The sequence below is a fragment of the Cygnus olor genome, chromosome 22 (assembly GCF_009769625.2).
Source record: "Cygnus olor isolate bCygOlo1 chromosome 22, bCygOlo1.pri.v2, whole genome shotgun sequence".
Classification (NCBI taxonomy): Eukaryota; Metazoa; Chordata; class Aves; order Anseriformes; family Anatidae; genus Cygnus; species Cygnus olor.
Genome location: NC_049190.1, coordinates 6,690,539 through 6,705,566, shown reverse-complemented (window position 1 = coordinate 6,705,566; position 15,028 = coordinate 6,690,539). Strand labels below are relative to the sequence as shown.

General features: G+C 47.9%; 1 protein-coding gene across 2 annotated transcripts in view; it reads right to left on the bottom strand.

Moving 5' to 3' along the window:
* The window catches only part of ETS1 (ETS proto-oncogene 1, transcription factor), a 77,415-nt gene extending 62,716 nt beyond the window's left edge, over positions 1 to 14,699 (bottom strand). The window contains exons 1-3 of one of the 2 annotated variants that reach the window (XM_040534178.1): positions 14,582 to 14,699; positions 7,859 to 7,941; positions 5,470 to 5,614 (exon numbers count right to left, since the gene is read on the bottom strand). In XM_040534178.1, coding sequence (XP_040390112.1) covers positions 5,470 to 5,614; positions 7,859 to 7,930 — 217 coding nt within the window. In that variant the 5' untranslated portion in view covers positions 7,931 to 7,941; positions 14,582 to 14,699. Of the gene's footprint in view, positions 1 to 5,469; positions 5,615 to 7,858; positions 7,942 to 10,343; positions 10,680 to 14,581 lie in introns of those variants that run through there. The other variant, XM_040534179.1, reaches the window with a different exon arrangement.
* Positions 14,700 to 15,028: the final 329 nt, after the last annotated feature.

The following is a 15,028-nucleotide window of genomic DNA, read 5'->3' as shown; positions in this document are numbered from 1 at the left end:
TGCCTCGTGCTGAGCTCCAGCCCCCCTGTTATGCTGGAGGCCCTCAGCAAACCTGTAGGTAGCACCCCCAAAAACGTGCAACAGCCTTCCCGTTTTCTCCCAGCCTCATCCAGCACCGACTCCCTGCTCAGAGCACGATTCCTCCCTGCGCAGCAGCCGATCCCCAGCTGACACCAGTCTGCAGCTCAAGCGGGAAAAGTGCTCAGTGCTCATTCTCTGGTGATGACCCAACACGCAGGGATCTCCCGGGGGTTTTGTCTCTGCGAGGCGAGACAGGGATTTTTCCAGAGTCAGGCAGGAAACAAATAGAAAAGTGAAAGCCTGGATTTTTCTCATTCTATTGCTTCAGTGCAAATAAACCTCTCCGCGTTCTGACTTGCAGCAGGTTACAGCAGGGGTGCAGAGGGAGCGTAACTAGGTATCATAGGGTCACCTGCATGTGTTCTCCTCACCTGCAAAATGAGGATCCACACTACTCAGACACTGAGTTCAGCTCCCACTAACGTGAAGAGCAAACCAGGAACTGCTCAGCTTCCTTCAGAGGGCCCTTGCAAAAGGGCCAGGAGAGAGGCAGACACCCCAGGCAGCCGGTGGCTTTACAATTCATTCACAAGGCATAGGGGGATCTTTTCTCTTCACCGCTAGATTCGAGTAAGTGCTCTTAATGGAGAAAATTGTGTATGCCCTTCGACAAACCCAGAGCACTCATTTATGGTAGGTGTGACATGACTTGAACTAGAGCCAGTGAAAAACCCAAAGACTGCCAGGAAGAAAAAGGGTCAAGAAAACCCATTCCAGCCAGCTATAAACAGCTCCAGACCCTAAGGCTTGCAAGAGGCTGCGCTGCCTCACTGGCCAGAGGATGACAACAGAAAGGCCTCGTTCATGCCCGTGGCAGAGCCACAATGGGATCCCAAGGACGAGGCAGGGTGAGCTGCGAGTGCGGGGGAATCGAGCGGCCGTGGGCTGGGCAGAGGCAGCTACACAGAGGATTTTGTTCTTGGCTTTTGTTGAGCCTTGACATGAATTAGCACCCACCGCCACGGCGCTCCCTGGTCCCTCCCCGCGGTGGCTCACTCCTTTTCCCCCCACCTGCTGTTTCCCTTCACCTTCCTCCACGTCCTCCCTTGCCCGCTCCTCATTTATTTCGGAGGGAGAGGACAGGCGGGCCGGTCCAGCAGAGCCATCGCGAGCTGCCTGAGAAGTCCTGCTAGGTCTCGCAGCCGCAAGCAGATGTGCGTGCCCTGTGAAAAGACGCCCATTCATCTCTGCGGAGAGCGTGCGGGGGAGGCAGCGGCGCAGGGGAGGGGGGAAGTGTTGGAGGAGGCTGAGAAAAGGAAGGAGGCTGCAGTTAAAAATAGGATAAAAGGACATGAAAAAAAATGCAGATTTTTTTTTTTTTTTTAAGCTTCACTTGGAAAATGTGCTGCAGCTGGAGAAGCCATCGGGCTGAGCCTGGTCGGCTTTCACCTTCCCCCTCTCTCCCCCTCCCCAGGCTCCCTTCCTCCGTGCGTGGGCCTGGAAGACAGCCCAGAAAATGCTCACAGAAAGAGCTTTCCTCCGGGGCTATCCAACGGGACCCAGCGGGGGAAAGAGCAGGTCTTGCTGCAAAGGAGGGCAACGTGGGGAAAAGCAGGGACAGCCTGCGATGGATGCAGGCAGTCCCTGGGGGATTTCTGCCTGCAGCCCGGTCTGAGCTGAGAGCGGGGCTTCGAGGAAGATCACAGCCAGAGCAGGGTGGGTGCAAAGGGAAGGGCATCCCTACGTTGTCTGCATGGGGCAACGCATCGAGCTGCGATGCTTTGTTTCAGCTCCAAGGGCTTTCCTTTCCTGTCAAGCCCATTGTGACACCCCGATGGCCCAGGCTGCAGGGACCCAACCTAAGATGTCCGCTTGGATGCAGGCTTGCTGCCTTAGGGACACACTGCCCCCAAGCTAACAAACCCAAAACGTTCTGGGTTGAGAGGTGGCACCGAGGCAACGTGGCCAGACAGCACGGCCACAGGCTGGGTCAGTCTGTCCTCTCTGCACTGTGCCCTCCCACGGCACTGGCCTGAACTGCTCTGGGTGCTGGGGATCAGCCCAACGTGGTGCCTTTTATTTCTGACAGCGTCTCAGTGCCTGGAGCCTGATCAAAATCAGCAGCATTGTTTTCACAGCAGCATAAACTAGGGAAGAAGGGTCAGACCCGCAGCTCTAATTTCTCCTCTAGAAGCTTTAATTTCATTCCTTGTCTTGCAAACCTCAAACTCAAGCCCATTTGCTTGAGTGAAAACAGAATCACTCACCCAAAGGCTCCTGTAGTGTCCAAAATGCTGGAAACACCTTCAGTCCAAGAATGCTAACTCAGCACAACAACAATCATAGAAACTTCTTCCGCAAGAGTCATTTCATCTTTCTCTTGCCATTAACAACAGTTTTATCTCCCTTATCACTAAGAAAAATAAACCAGTTCATAGTGGAAGGGGTTGTCAAAGTGACCTTGGCTCAAAAAGGCAGCGCAGCCGGGACGATGTCAGTTCTCAAATTCCGATACCACTATCAAATCTTCTCCTCCACTCCAGTTTTGTGCCTAACCTTGTATCAGCTGAAAAATATTACCAAAGGGTAATATTAGGATACTATTGCCCCAGGCACTAAACATCTGAGTGCTAAGTGTGACAGCATCCTTTCAGTGGCCCTGGCGCATCAAGTAGATACGCAGCACCCTTAATTTTGGCTCACCAGATAATGCAACTAAGAACCAATGGCTTCTACTCTCCTGTTCCCATAGGAGCTAGTTTTCATAACCAAGCAGTTCTTGCTATTATTTTCTAACACTTTGGGGACGTGCCTTTTACTTGCTATGAAACCAATCATAGTTTGTTCTCCGGGCAGTAACAGTCCCCACCTATGCATTGCAGATTGTGATAGCAAAGTAGCAAATAAAACTGACTACATACATTTCCAAACTCTTGCCTAAATAAATAAAAATAATAATAATAATAATAAAAAAACACACCTCTCTCCTTGTCTCTATTGACAAACTAAATTCACATCAAGCTTTCCTTTATGCTTATCACCAAATAATCTTAGCAGACTAAGTGCAACATAAATAAACACCCAAGTTTCAGAGGCAAAATACCTTCTCTAAAGGCAAGCAGCTCTAAAACTTTTAGAAGTACTGTGGGTTTCTATTACAAGAGGACATATTCACACTTGCATTTTCCTTGTTGACTTGTTTCTTTCACCAACACCAGGACCATGAAAACCAAAATAGCCTCCGGTACACCAGAAGAATAGATGACAAATGGTTTTAATGTGCACCCGAAACACAAAGGAGAAATGAAAGACCGTTCCTAGCAGTGTATACAAATGAGAGTTTCCTCTCATTTAAAATTAGAAACTGCTCTAGACTCTGAAGAAACGTTAGTATATTAAAAAAAATATCAGAGAAAGAGTACCTTGCACTGCAACAGGAAGAACTGAAAGATAATTCTTAGGTATTGCAAGAGATTGAGAGGCCTGTCCTACCAGTCCTGGTGTAATGAAAGTTGGATCTAAACCTGTTGAAGACAATGACTTTTTTTTTTTTACTGGCTTCACTGAGCTTTGAACCAGGCTCCAAACTTTGCAGCAAGAAATTTCACAGACCCAGCATGGGGTAATGAAGATCTGGGTTGCAGATATGTTGGTCCCTGGAGAGAGCACTTTCACAGAAAAGGGGAGAGGGTAGGGAAAAAAAAAAAAAAAACACAAAGAAAACTTTCCAGGCACAGATTTGCAAAATGTTTGAGTAAATCCAAATGCTGCAAGGGCAGATTTCATCAGAGCAGAGTTGACATCATGCTGAGAGAGGTCACCCACAGGAGTTGAGCAAATAGCTGAAATAAGAACGGCTGGGAATAGACAGCAGAGTTTTTCTCCAGCCACAGCTCTCTGTGTCCATCTCCAGCTAACACACAAGTGCTCACCAAAGGAAAAAAAAAAATCAAAATGCCTGAATATTTGCCAAGGAGAGATTTCAAACTGTACATTTGACCGCAACAGTTACTGGTTCTGCTGAACTCTTTAGCTGCAAAAAGTCTCTAAACATCAGGGCTTTTCCCCTCCCAAGGGACCAATGTGCATAACTAACGAGCCAGGAACAAGTCACAGAAGACCAGCACATGCCATGCAAAAGCTTACATGGGATTTATGTGCTTCATGATAGGCTTATGTGGGACTTAAGTGAAACATAAACTTCATATTGGCCCTTTGCAAAGGTCACATTCATGCAACTTGAGCTCTTTCACTCAGTTTTGTGGTTGGCTTGTGCCACAGTGTACCCAAGCCCTCTCCTTTGCCACAGCACAAATGGGGAAGTGATATCTGGTGGAAGCTCTTCCCAAAACCAATCACACTGCTGCGGACAAGCAAAACCTCCAAGAAAAGCAGCACACAGGGTCAGGGAACACACCACACTGCAGTGGAAACAGGCCTTGCACCAAGGTCCAAAGCTCTTTGCTCATGCCTTGTCTCTGGGGAGTCCTTCACCACCCATCTGATATCCCCACTGCTGGCTGGTTATACAAGCAGCAGCCCAAACTGCAAAGCTCTGCTTCAAGATTCACAGATTGAACGATGTGCATGGCAAGAATTAGTCACAGGCGATTTTGTAACGACTTTGAAAGTATGAATGCATTAGAGAATAGTATCATCTAGTCAGTGAAATGGCTTAACTGTACCGCACACCACAACCATCCAACCCTGACAGCACAGCACAGCCACACAGCTCCAGTTGTGGTTATTTTGCACCGCCTGAACACTATACCACCACCATCCCCAGGAGCAAGGGAACAGAGCTGAGCTACAAGGGCAAGAGAGCCAAAATTATTGTAATAGCAGAATTAAAACTCAGGAGACCCAGGCTCCACTCCATGCTCCACAGAGGCCCCGTCATCATTCAAAAGAAACCAGCTAAAGGCTGTGCTAATGCCATTAGACACGTTAGAAGCACTGACGATGCAACCAGAAGCTGGGCAGTTCTGCCTTGCTACAGCACACAGTATCGTCTTGTAAACCCTGCATCTGTCAAGACCCCAGGGAGTAAAAAACAGGGCAGCAATCCCTGGACATAAGGGTCTGTGCGTGCACGTCCCTGCACACCTCGCAGAAGTCCCCACCTGAAAGCAGGGAGGACTAACATCACTTCCAGCATGAGGAGAACTTTTAGTGAAGCAAAGCAGTTTTAAGGCTTTTATCCACTTTCTAGCTTCATCTCCTCTGAGGGAGACCCTTGATGGCCAGCAAGGGAGATACAGATCTGCTTTCCAGAAGTGCTGCTGTTAGCTCTTCTATGGATACGTAAGATAGAGGAGAATACACTCCTCAAGCACATTAAACCAGGACTTTAAACCTCAGCTTCCCACTTGAGCACACTGCTAAACCCCACCAACAAAGGAGGAACGCGCCACCCCTGCTCACACACCCCCAGATGAGGGGTCCTACCCGTGCTGTAGTGCTCCAGGCCGGTGGGCACCTCCTGTATGGCAGACTCATCCCAGAGCGGGTAGCAGGCCCTGGGCTGGTAGCAGGCAGACTGGAACCCACAGGTCATCCAGGGATCCTCGCAGGAGCCGACAGCGCCTTGCTTCTGGCCAGGGGAGAAGGGAAAATGTCACCTCAGCAAGCAAAGCGAACCCAGAACCATCCACCCCCTTTCAGCTGAAAGTCACAAAGCATTTTCCTACCCACTCAGGTGCAAAATAACAGCAAAAGGGAGGAAGAGTTTGCATTTTTAATGGTGGACTTGGCAGCAATCTTGATCTTAGAGGTCTTTTCAAACCTAAATGGTTCTATGATTTTTGTTGCCAACAACCGAGGCAAAGCCGCAGCAGTCAATGGAGCAGCAAGACCCATCCCCAGGATGGCAGGTTTGCCAATTGCAGCCACCACACCAGCCCTATAACCTGTTTCTTCCACCCATCTGCACCTCTGGAGAAAATACTATTTTTCATAGCTGTGCTCCCTGTTATTAAACCTGGTTGTTTCCCAGGTAAAACACTGCCTGTGCTGAACAGGCTCAAGGAGCAGCCAGGAGTCAAGCAGCTGAAGAAACAGTGTCATCTGGTGTAATTCACCTCAAAACTCACCCAGCTGAGGAGCAGCAGGTCGTGACAAGGTCAAAAAGCTGCTTTTAAAAACAAAATGGAGGAAAAGAGGAGGGGGGGGTGCTGTGGTGATCAAAATGGCGGCAGGCAGGGACCTGTACTACTGCCCTCCTCAGAGATAGTCCCAGGGCAAGCTGAGGTGCCGCTGGAAGGACACCCCAAAAGAGGGCTGTTATTTCATCCCTGCCAACTAAAAACTTTTTTTTTTTTGGACAATTTGAGGCAGAAGACCCCACAGTCTCCCCAAAATTGTGGGGGACCCACAGTGAGGGAAGTGCTGGTTCTCAGCACTGTGTTTGTATTCATGGCCACATTGATGCTTGCATTGTTTGTGTTTGTTATTGTTGTGATAATTATTTCTTATTGATAGTTAGGTACACATATAAATGTATATATGTGCATAAACATGTATTATTGCCTATACTTCACATAATAGACTGTTACATGCTTATGCCCTATATACATTACTTATACCATACAGATACATGTATGGACCATGTGTTATGTAGGCATATGTTATATAGTGCTAGGTTGTGATTGTCACTATATGTAATCCACATCCTTGTTTATAAGGATGTGTATATATATACACACACACAAGCATACATAGATATGTGGAAATAATCACAGGATATAATTTTTATATATACAGCTGTAATATATATATATACATATGCCCTCTAAAAATACGTGGCATATATACATACTTAGATATATGTGCATGTATACCACATATAGGATTTTACATATATATGAATACATTGATAAGAGAATAACATATACATACATGTAGTGAAACCTGTAAATAAATTCAAGATGTTTTCAGTCATTTAATTTATTATTTCCCCACACAGAAATAGTTTTGCTTCATTTCCAATCAATATTTAAATGCCAAATGCATTCTTGGAATCATTTAGAAGGAAGATATCGAGCTGTATTAGACATTTTTCATGTATCATAGTGGCCTTTTCTTCCTAATTTGGTGAAAATTCTACTTTCTAGCAAGTTGTCTGTATCCCTTGCTGCGTCAGCTCAGTTATGGCTTACATCCAACCTCATCTAGGATCTTTAACACTAGCCATATTTTTTTTGGACAAATGTCCATTACTGTGATTTCTCTAAATAAAGGTCATGTATAAACATAAGATGACGGGCAGCACAAAGAAAGCATAGTCCCAGCTCAGGAGCAACGCAAGGCACTGTCAAACCCATCCCACAGCTGCTGGCAGTTGGCACAGGCATGCCCAGCATCACACTGTAACATATATTACACACAACCACCCGTCAACTCCACAAACAGAAAGGAACTGCCTGGAGAGAGGAAGCCCCATATTTGTCCAAAAAAACTCCAGCCAAACCAACCGAAGCTTTTCCAAAGCTTGATCTGCTTTGTGCTGATGCCGCTGCATTCATCCATAGCAGGTGAAGGTCAGTGTGGAGAGCGGAGGCTGCAGGACAATGGTTACCCTAACAATCCTCCTCTGACGACAAGCACAGGAAATCCGATGCAGCGATCCTATTTCCAGCTTGGGTTTGCAAGCTCAAGAGGTTGAGATAAGCTCTGGGTAAACACTCAGCATTTGGACACTGCTCTGAACTGCATGAAACCTTGGAACGATTTAGCGGTCAACACCGAGCCGTGTCAATGAATGGTCTGGCAACGTCACAGCAGCCAAAGAGAAAACCAACTTCTAGAGATAGAAAAATAACCCAATCTCTCTTCTTACCATCACTCCAGGGCGAGCCAAAGGATAAGGGCCTGCACTGCCAATGGCTGTGTCCATATAGTAACTCATCATCTCTGAGGTGCCTGCAGAAATGGAGACAGACATTAGATGCTCTGCTGCAGGAGTCTGGCATGGCATAAAAATTGACAGCAGCAGCTAGACCCACTGCATAACCTGTGTTTTCTCACAGCCATATTAAGGTGGGACCAGGCTATCATCTTAATGACTTTAAGCTGGAAAAGTAAAAGGGAAAAAAATCTGTATTAATAATTGGTGTTGTGATTGGATGTGTACATATCAACAACGCGAATACAAATCCATTAGTGTAAACTGATGGGAGCCGGACAATGCTGAATGAATTATCACCTGGAAGCTGATGGAGCTGCTCTGAGGGTGGATGAGATCATATTTCCTTTGCTGGAGAACCAGCGCAAAATTGTTGCCAATTTTTTTTCCCCCTCCAATTTGTTGAGATCAACACCTTTCCTGTAAAAATTTCATCAAAACCAAAAAACTTCTCTGTTTTCCAGAAACATCTTCTGTTAACCTGAATTAGCTTCAGTTCCCCTTGCTAAAGCTCTCCTCTGTGTTGCTGAGATCCAGGTTCGTATTCCTGACTAACATCATTCCTGCCATGGGATGTACTCCTCTGAGCAAGTCCTCCCTCTGGTGCTATTTGCTGGATGCAATTTTTAATCACTGGTTAGCCCATTTTCAGAGCTGAGTAGCTGAAATCTAGCTCTGTTTTCCAATAAGTAGATATTTTACCTCCTCTCCTTTAAACGCACAGCAGAATACAAAGGGCCAGTGAACTTTCTGTGCTTTGAAGGGTGTAACATAAAGGTGCTGGGAGGAAAGAGTAAAAGGGGAGTTGCCTGAGCTCAGAATGGCTCACTCAAGCAGGGTATGACTTGGAGCCAAAGGGAATGGCTATTTTCATCACACTAATACAGGGCATAGCCCAAGAAACAGAGGCGCTGCCACTGCTTTAACCTCTCTGAGGGCACAGCAACTCCAGCTCCTCCAGAATACCTGCCCTTGGATTTCTGCAGACCTCCTCTGCTACCAACTGTAACTGCTGCAGGTGCAAACCCTCAGCCGAGTCGTCATCCAGCCAAAGCCACATTACCATCAGCCTCCACCTCTACGCTGCACCCACAAATAGCCCCCAGACGCACTGCCGGCCTCCCCCTGCATCTTCCCTGCTCACAGGGCTGGCGGCTCCGCTGCTGCCCGGGCCAGCAAACATCAAAGCCAAGGGCAGAGCCTGCCTCCACTGTGCCTCACTCACTGCTTCAGCAAACAGGGACTGCAGATAGAGTCTCCCACCACGCGGTGTGACTAATGGCCAAATGTGAAACACCTGCATGTGTATGCGTATTAAATTATCATCATCATTTCCTGCTTATTATTACTAACTTTTGCTCTAACACCAGTTGTGTTTTTTTTTTTACTTCTCTTTTTAATTCTCAAAGCTGAAAACTACCAATGTGGTGAAAGAACAACAGCCCCGTTTCTCTTTGCACTTCGAGCAAACCTGAAAGCACACATATTGCAAGTTACTGTGGCTGAGAAGCCTTAACTAATCTTAGCATCTGAGCACACCCTCCCAGCCTGCTCTAACTAGGCGTTAAAACATGTTTGCTTAATCTCATTGCAGCTGGAGAAAACAAAGAAGGTGCATGGAGCCCGTTTCTGTGACTCAGCTAACGAAGGGAAAGTCACCTCGTCCCATTCAGTCACATGCCTGTCCCCTGCTCGTAGCCTTAAATGAGCATAACCATCTCACCTAGAAATGACTGATCTCCCTTATGCTCTGTGGCTTGGACTAGTGCTACCAAACTGCTTGCATCAAAACATGACAGACACTGGCAAACGAAGGGAGACAGAGAAATCTTCAGCCCAATCAACCTACTTCAATAGCACACACACCTGAGAGCAAGGAGTTACGGCACTGAACCAGCAGTACCCACGAGCAGCTCTTTTTCCTGCTTTGCAGCTTGTGCAGTAGGCAGTTGGGGCTTGGCTTTGTTTTTCTCCTTTGATCAAGTCACCTAAGTCACACCGGTTCTCATAAACTGTTTTCATGCCTCACTGAATGTTGTTCGTGTTTTTTTTCAAGATAGTATTGCCAGTTGAACCTTCCAGCAAAGTACCACACATCGATGCTCAGAGCAGTACACGCTTCAGTCACTGGAGAAGCACTAACCCCTCCTGACACCCAGGACAAGGCTTCATGCAATAAAGAATATTAATAAGATCGCTACAGAACTGCAATACAGTACCAGCAGCTCCCTCCTGAGCCCCGCGCTGCAAAAAAGGAGTTATCATCTCTAGACAGAGTCCGGTGCCTCCAATAAATTTCCAAGGAGAGCTTACTCTTCTGTTTCTCTACCCCTGCACACTGTGCTCAAGGCAAGTTTACTGCTAGAAAGAACAATTTGGGGGGGCAGAAATACAGTGCAAATTCAGCAGTCGGTCGCACCTCCACCCCTGGCAGTTTAAGGCAGCTCCAGTCCAAACGCAAGTTAAATTCAGTCACACGCACACACCAGCCTGATGCAGATTTTTAGACAGTGAAAGAGAGCTGGAAGACAAGCCCTGCTAGGAAAAGGCAGGTGAGCAGAGTCCATGCAGGCAGCAGACAAATTGTGCTCTGGAAAATTAGGTGGGCAAAGCCAGCAACAGGAGGCAAGACAAAAGCAGAAAGGGAGCTCAGGAGTGCTTTGTCCAGGCTAATTTTAACAGAACTTCCACCACTTCCCATAGGAAACTACTTCACAGCCCAATACATCTCTCACTGTCAGCAAGTTTCCCTGATGTTCAAGCCATATTTTTCTTCTCTTGAGCTTTCTCTAATAAGAGCCTAAATAGTTCCTCTCCTCCCCTTGGATGCCATTAGATAGCTTTAATGACCACTCAGGAGCTTGCAGCTGAACTGAATTAAATGATAACGTTCTTTGTGTCAGGTAACTTGGCCAAAATTAAGGAAATCACTGCAGATTTACACTGAGATAATCAGATAATCAAGGTCCACAGCTCGCTGCAGACTGGTAATAAATAGAGGGGAATCAGAGCCATTTGGTAAAATCCTTAATGACTTAACAGCTTGACTTCAGTCTTATTGTTTGCTCTTATTATTCCTGTCTTATTGTGAAAACATGTGTGGGAAAAGCAGCATTTATTCTGGGGCTTGATCAGCTACCAGCCGAAGCTATTAGACTCTTGGGTCATTTCTAAACCGAATTAAAGTTTTAATTTCATTTCAACATCCTTCCCTCCTCTTTTACATGAGATGTATTTAAAACAAATTACCAAGCTTAGTTTAAAAAAGGGAAAAATGATTTGTCCTCCTGGTTAAATGCACACCCTTGTGAAATTAGGGAAAAGTTCAAAAGGTACATAAAGCAAAGGTGAACTGTATCTGTTGGATACCTGAAGACCCTTTACAAGATTCCCTTGTAGTGTCTAAGTATTACATTGTTTGAAGGATGGGGAAAGGGAAGCCGAGTGAGACCACGGTGACTTTCCTGTGGCAGAGACAAGACTCCCATCTCTGTTTCCCAGTTTAGCACCCTGTGCACTGGTCTCCCTGTGTTCTGTAAGACCCCATGGCTCAGAGTGCTCCCCAGTTTCCGAGCTGTCAGCCCATGCTAGACTTCTGCCCACGCCACATCCTTCATCCCCAGGCTGGCAGCCCAGCAGAGGTCTCACTGAAGGGCAGCATGACTGGGACAGCTGCAAATCGGTATTTGGGTGCTTTTTTCCATCCCAGTAAACCAACAAGATTCCCTTTCCTTGGGATTAGATGGGGAGTCAGGAGGAAAGGGCAGCATTAGTAACCCCATCAAAATATTTCTAGTTTCAAGAACGGGAGTGAAGACTTTAAAAATGCAAAGGAGCACCTCCGACTTGCCCATCCTCCACGGGCTGCTGCGCTGGCAGCTCACTGCCCCAAAGTTGCTTAGTGATAGCCATTTTATTTTTTCATCAAGTAATAATTTATCATCTTTGAGGGGGTGGGGAAAATAGCTCATGGAAATGACATTCTTCCGCAAGGTTTTAACCCTTGAAACCCTAACACTTTCCAGGCGGCCTGCCAATTCAGTCCTCGGGGAATAGTGTTTGTTGATCTGTTGGCATGTTAAAAAGCTCGTTCAATTCATCAAACCCTGGCACCAGCTTAAAATAAAAGGAGCATCCCTGGTGCAGGGATACAAGCAATAGAAATGAGCATGTTTCTCTTGCTGCCAGCTATTTACAAAACATGCTTTTTAACAGATCGGCCACCTCCTGTCTCTGCTTCATATCAGGGGCTCCTGCATTTATTCTAATTTAGAAACTTTGCAGCGTCCTCAAAGATAATACTTCATTTACTGAAGGCAAGCCAGGCAGGGTGGGAAATAATGTTGCTATAGTAAATAGAGCAATATATTAATTGCTTTCCTGCACCTTCAGTAAATACAGAGATTAAAGGACTTGCCCAAGCTCATACAGAGAAAGTAAGGGTGAGAGGCTGAGTATCTGTGCCCCTAAGCCTCTGCCTTAACTTTGTAGCAGTGACTGCAGCGGGGTTGGCGCTGCCCTAAGAAGTTTGTCGGTGCTGGGTCTGGGTCTGGGTCTGGTGCAGCTCGTGGGCTGGGGGGCTGCCTGTCTGCACATCACTCGCTGTGCTAACGCCGTGCCTTTGCTTTTCTCGGTAAGTGCCAGACCTGAAGGAGATTTGGTGGTGCCTCGGCAGCCTGCCTACTTGGCCAGACAAACCCTAGCTGGGCAGGATGGCTGCTGACAAGGCAGCGCCAGCACGGTTGTGGTTCAGATCAGTCTCATAGGCACACACACACCCCCTCGTTCTCTGCGCTTGGGCGTGAGCTGCTTTCTTCTTTAGACTTCTCCTTTACCCTGATCATTCATCTACTACTAAGCTTCTATATTGTAATTTAGCTAGAGTAATGCCACCATCGACAGCATCACCAAATCTATAGCGAAGTGACACCTGCAGGTGGTGCCGAGGAGGGGGTTTGGGTGGGATGCTAAAGCAGGGAGGCGGTTGCCAATAATCACACTGCTGCTCCTGGATCAGAGCAGCTATCTGCAGCAGCAGGAAGATGTGAGTGGGTGGAGGGGTTAATTAGGTCATCTGTTATTTCACTCATGTATTTCCCTCTGTGAAATAACAGACTTACAGCACAGCGTCATGGGCCAGATCCCCAGGTGGGGCAAAGCAAATGGGGAAAGAACAGGACATGTTTCTCGCTGTTCTGCAAGGGGTTCCCCTACCCTGGGAAAGGATCTGGCCCCACAAGGAACATGCACTGCCCATGTCACAGAGCCCAAACTGCCCTGTGGGATCAAAGGCCCAGCTGTTCTTTGGTGTTTTGCTCCAGACTCCCTGTTTGGGACCAGACTGCCCAAATCTGCTGGTGTTTTGAAAATGCTAAGCATTAAGTATTCAAACAGCTGTAGAAAGTTAGAAAAGAGAAACCAGTTTCTCTGTACATTGCCCGATGTAAAAAAGTGACAACAGCGCAGGGGCGTTTTCTGGTTTGGAGACGTGCGTGGTACCCCGAAAGCCCAGTGGTGAAGCTGAGGGCTGGGGACACGCACAGGTCCTAATGCCGGGTGCACAAAACGCTCTGCAATCTTCCAAAAACCTCACAACCACTGGATGAGAGCAGTCATTCCCTGCTGCCCGAGGTGCAAATATCTGGCTTGCCAGAAAATTGTTTACAGGACAGGCAGGGGCGAGCTCCAAAACACAGCCGGATTAGAGGCAGCATGAATGAGGCTGCAACCAGGAAACAGCTCCGGACCCAGCCCACAGCCCCCAAAGGTGTCAGTTGACAGCACAGGATGGGAAGTTGATGGTAACTGCAGTACCGAGCGAGTGGCCACATGCAAAGCGAGGATTTAGAGGCTAAAGGGAAGGGGGAAGGCCTTGGGTGCGTGTCTCAGGGACTCGCGGCTCCTGCTGGCTCCTTGTGGCTGGGCGAGGGGTGCAGGATTGTGCCCTTCCCCAGGAACCGCAGCGGCGCAGCCGCAAATCCCCACAGCTGCCACACTCAGGGCTCCTGACTCCAGCTCCTACCGAACGCAAACACTGGCACCTGTGGCATTTTCTGCCCTTTGGGGGATGCCATTGCTATTGAAAACACGCAGAACTGCAGCAGCGAACCCCCTATAGCATCTCCCTAGACAGAAACGAGCCCCATCTGAGGGGTGAACGTCAGCCTGTCCGCTCTCCATCCGTGTGTCTGTGCCCCCGGCTGCACTGGCTGCAGTGAGCCGAGCGAGCATCTGAGCCCGGGCACCTCGCTTCTCCCCCTCCTCGCAGCGAAAACCAACAAACCACCACCCAGAAAACAAAAACCTAACTCAAAAAATAGGAGGAACTGCAAATGCAATCCACTGTAATAATGCCAAGGCGCAGCCTTCTGCCTAGATGAGGAACACAATAGCATTCTCCAAAACATGCATATAAACTTTATGTACTCTCTCTATAAAAACAAAAAGGATTTTTTAAGGGAAGCATCAGCTCAGACACTTATAAGACCCTGCGGTACCATTAGCAAACACATGAATCAGTTACTGGGTGAAACTGGGAATGGAGAGAGAAAAAGTAAATCACCGGCAAAACGAATCTTAGATGTAGCCTGAAAATGAACACAGGTACCTACAGCCCACAGCAGAGTTTAAAGCGACTCTCTCCCCACCGCCACTTACTACTTATCTGGAAGACCAGGGAAAAAGCTTATGTCCTCCACGGCTTCCCACACTTGTCTCCGATCTCTCCCCAGCTACCTGGTGCTATCCTCTGCGCTGGAGCTGGAGAGGATGGAAATACCATAGTGTTTGCGGCAGGGCCGCCTATTCAAAGGGAGGGGGAGTGGTCAGCCCCGCATCCAGGGCGGTGGGAAAGGCGAGCTCCACGCCGCTCACGCTCCGGCCGCCACCGCCAGCCAGGAAGGGCCACCACCTCTGGCAGATGTCACGCCGCGAGCCCACCACGGGGTGCCCGGCCTCGGCGGTGGCTGCTGGGTCTGCACGGCTGCTGCTGTGCTGGGGGCTTCTGCTAAGCTGTCCCGGGGTTTCGGTGTGCTATGCGGGGCTCAGCCGGCCCCACCGAGTCCCCGTGAGGTGGGCGTTATTCTTGCAGAGGGGCTAAGAAAA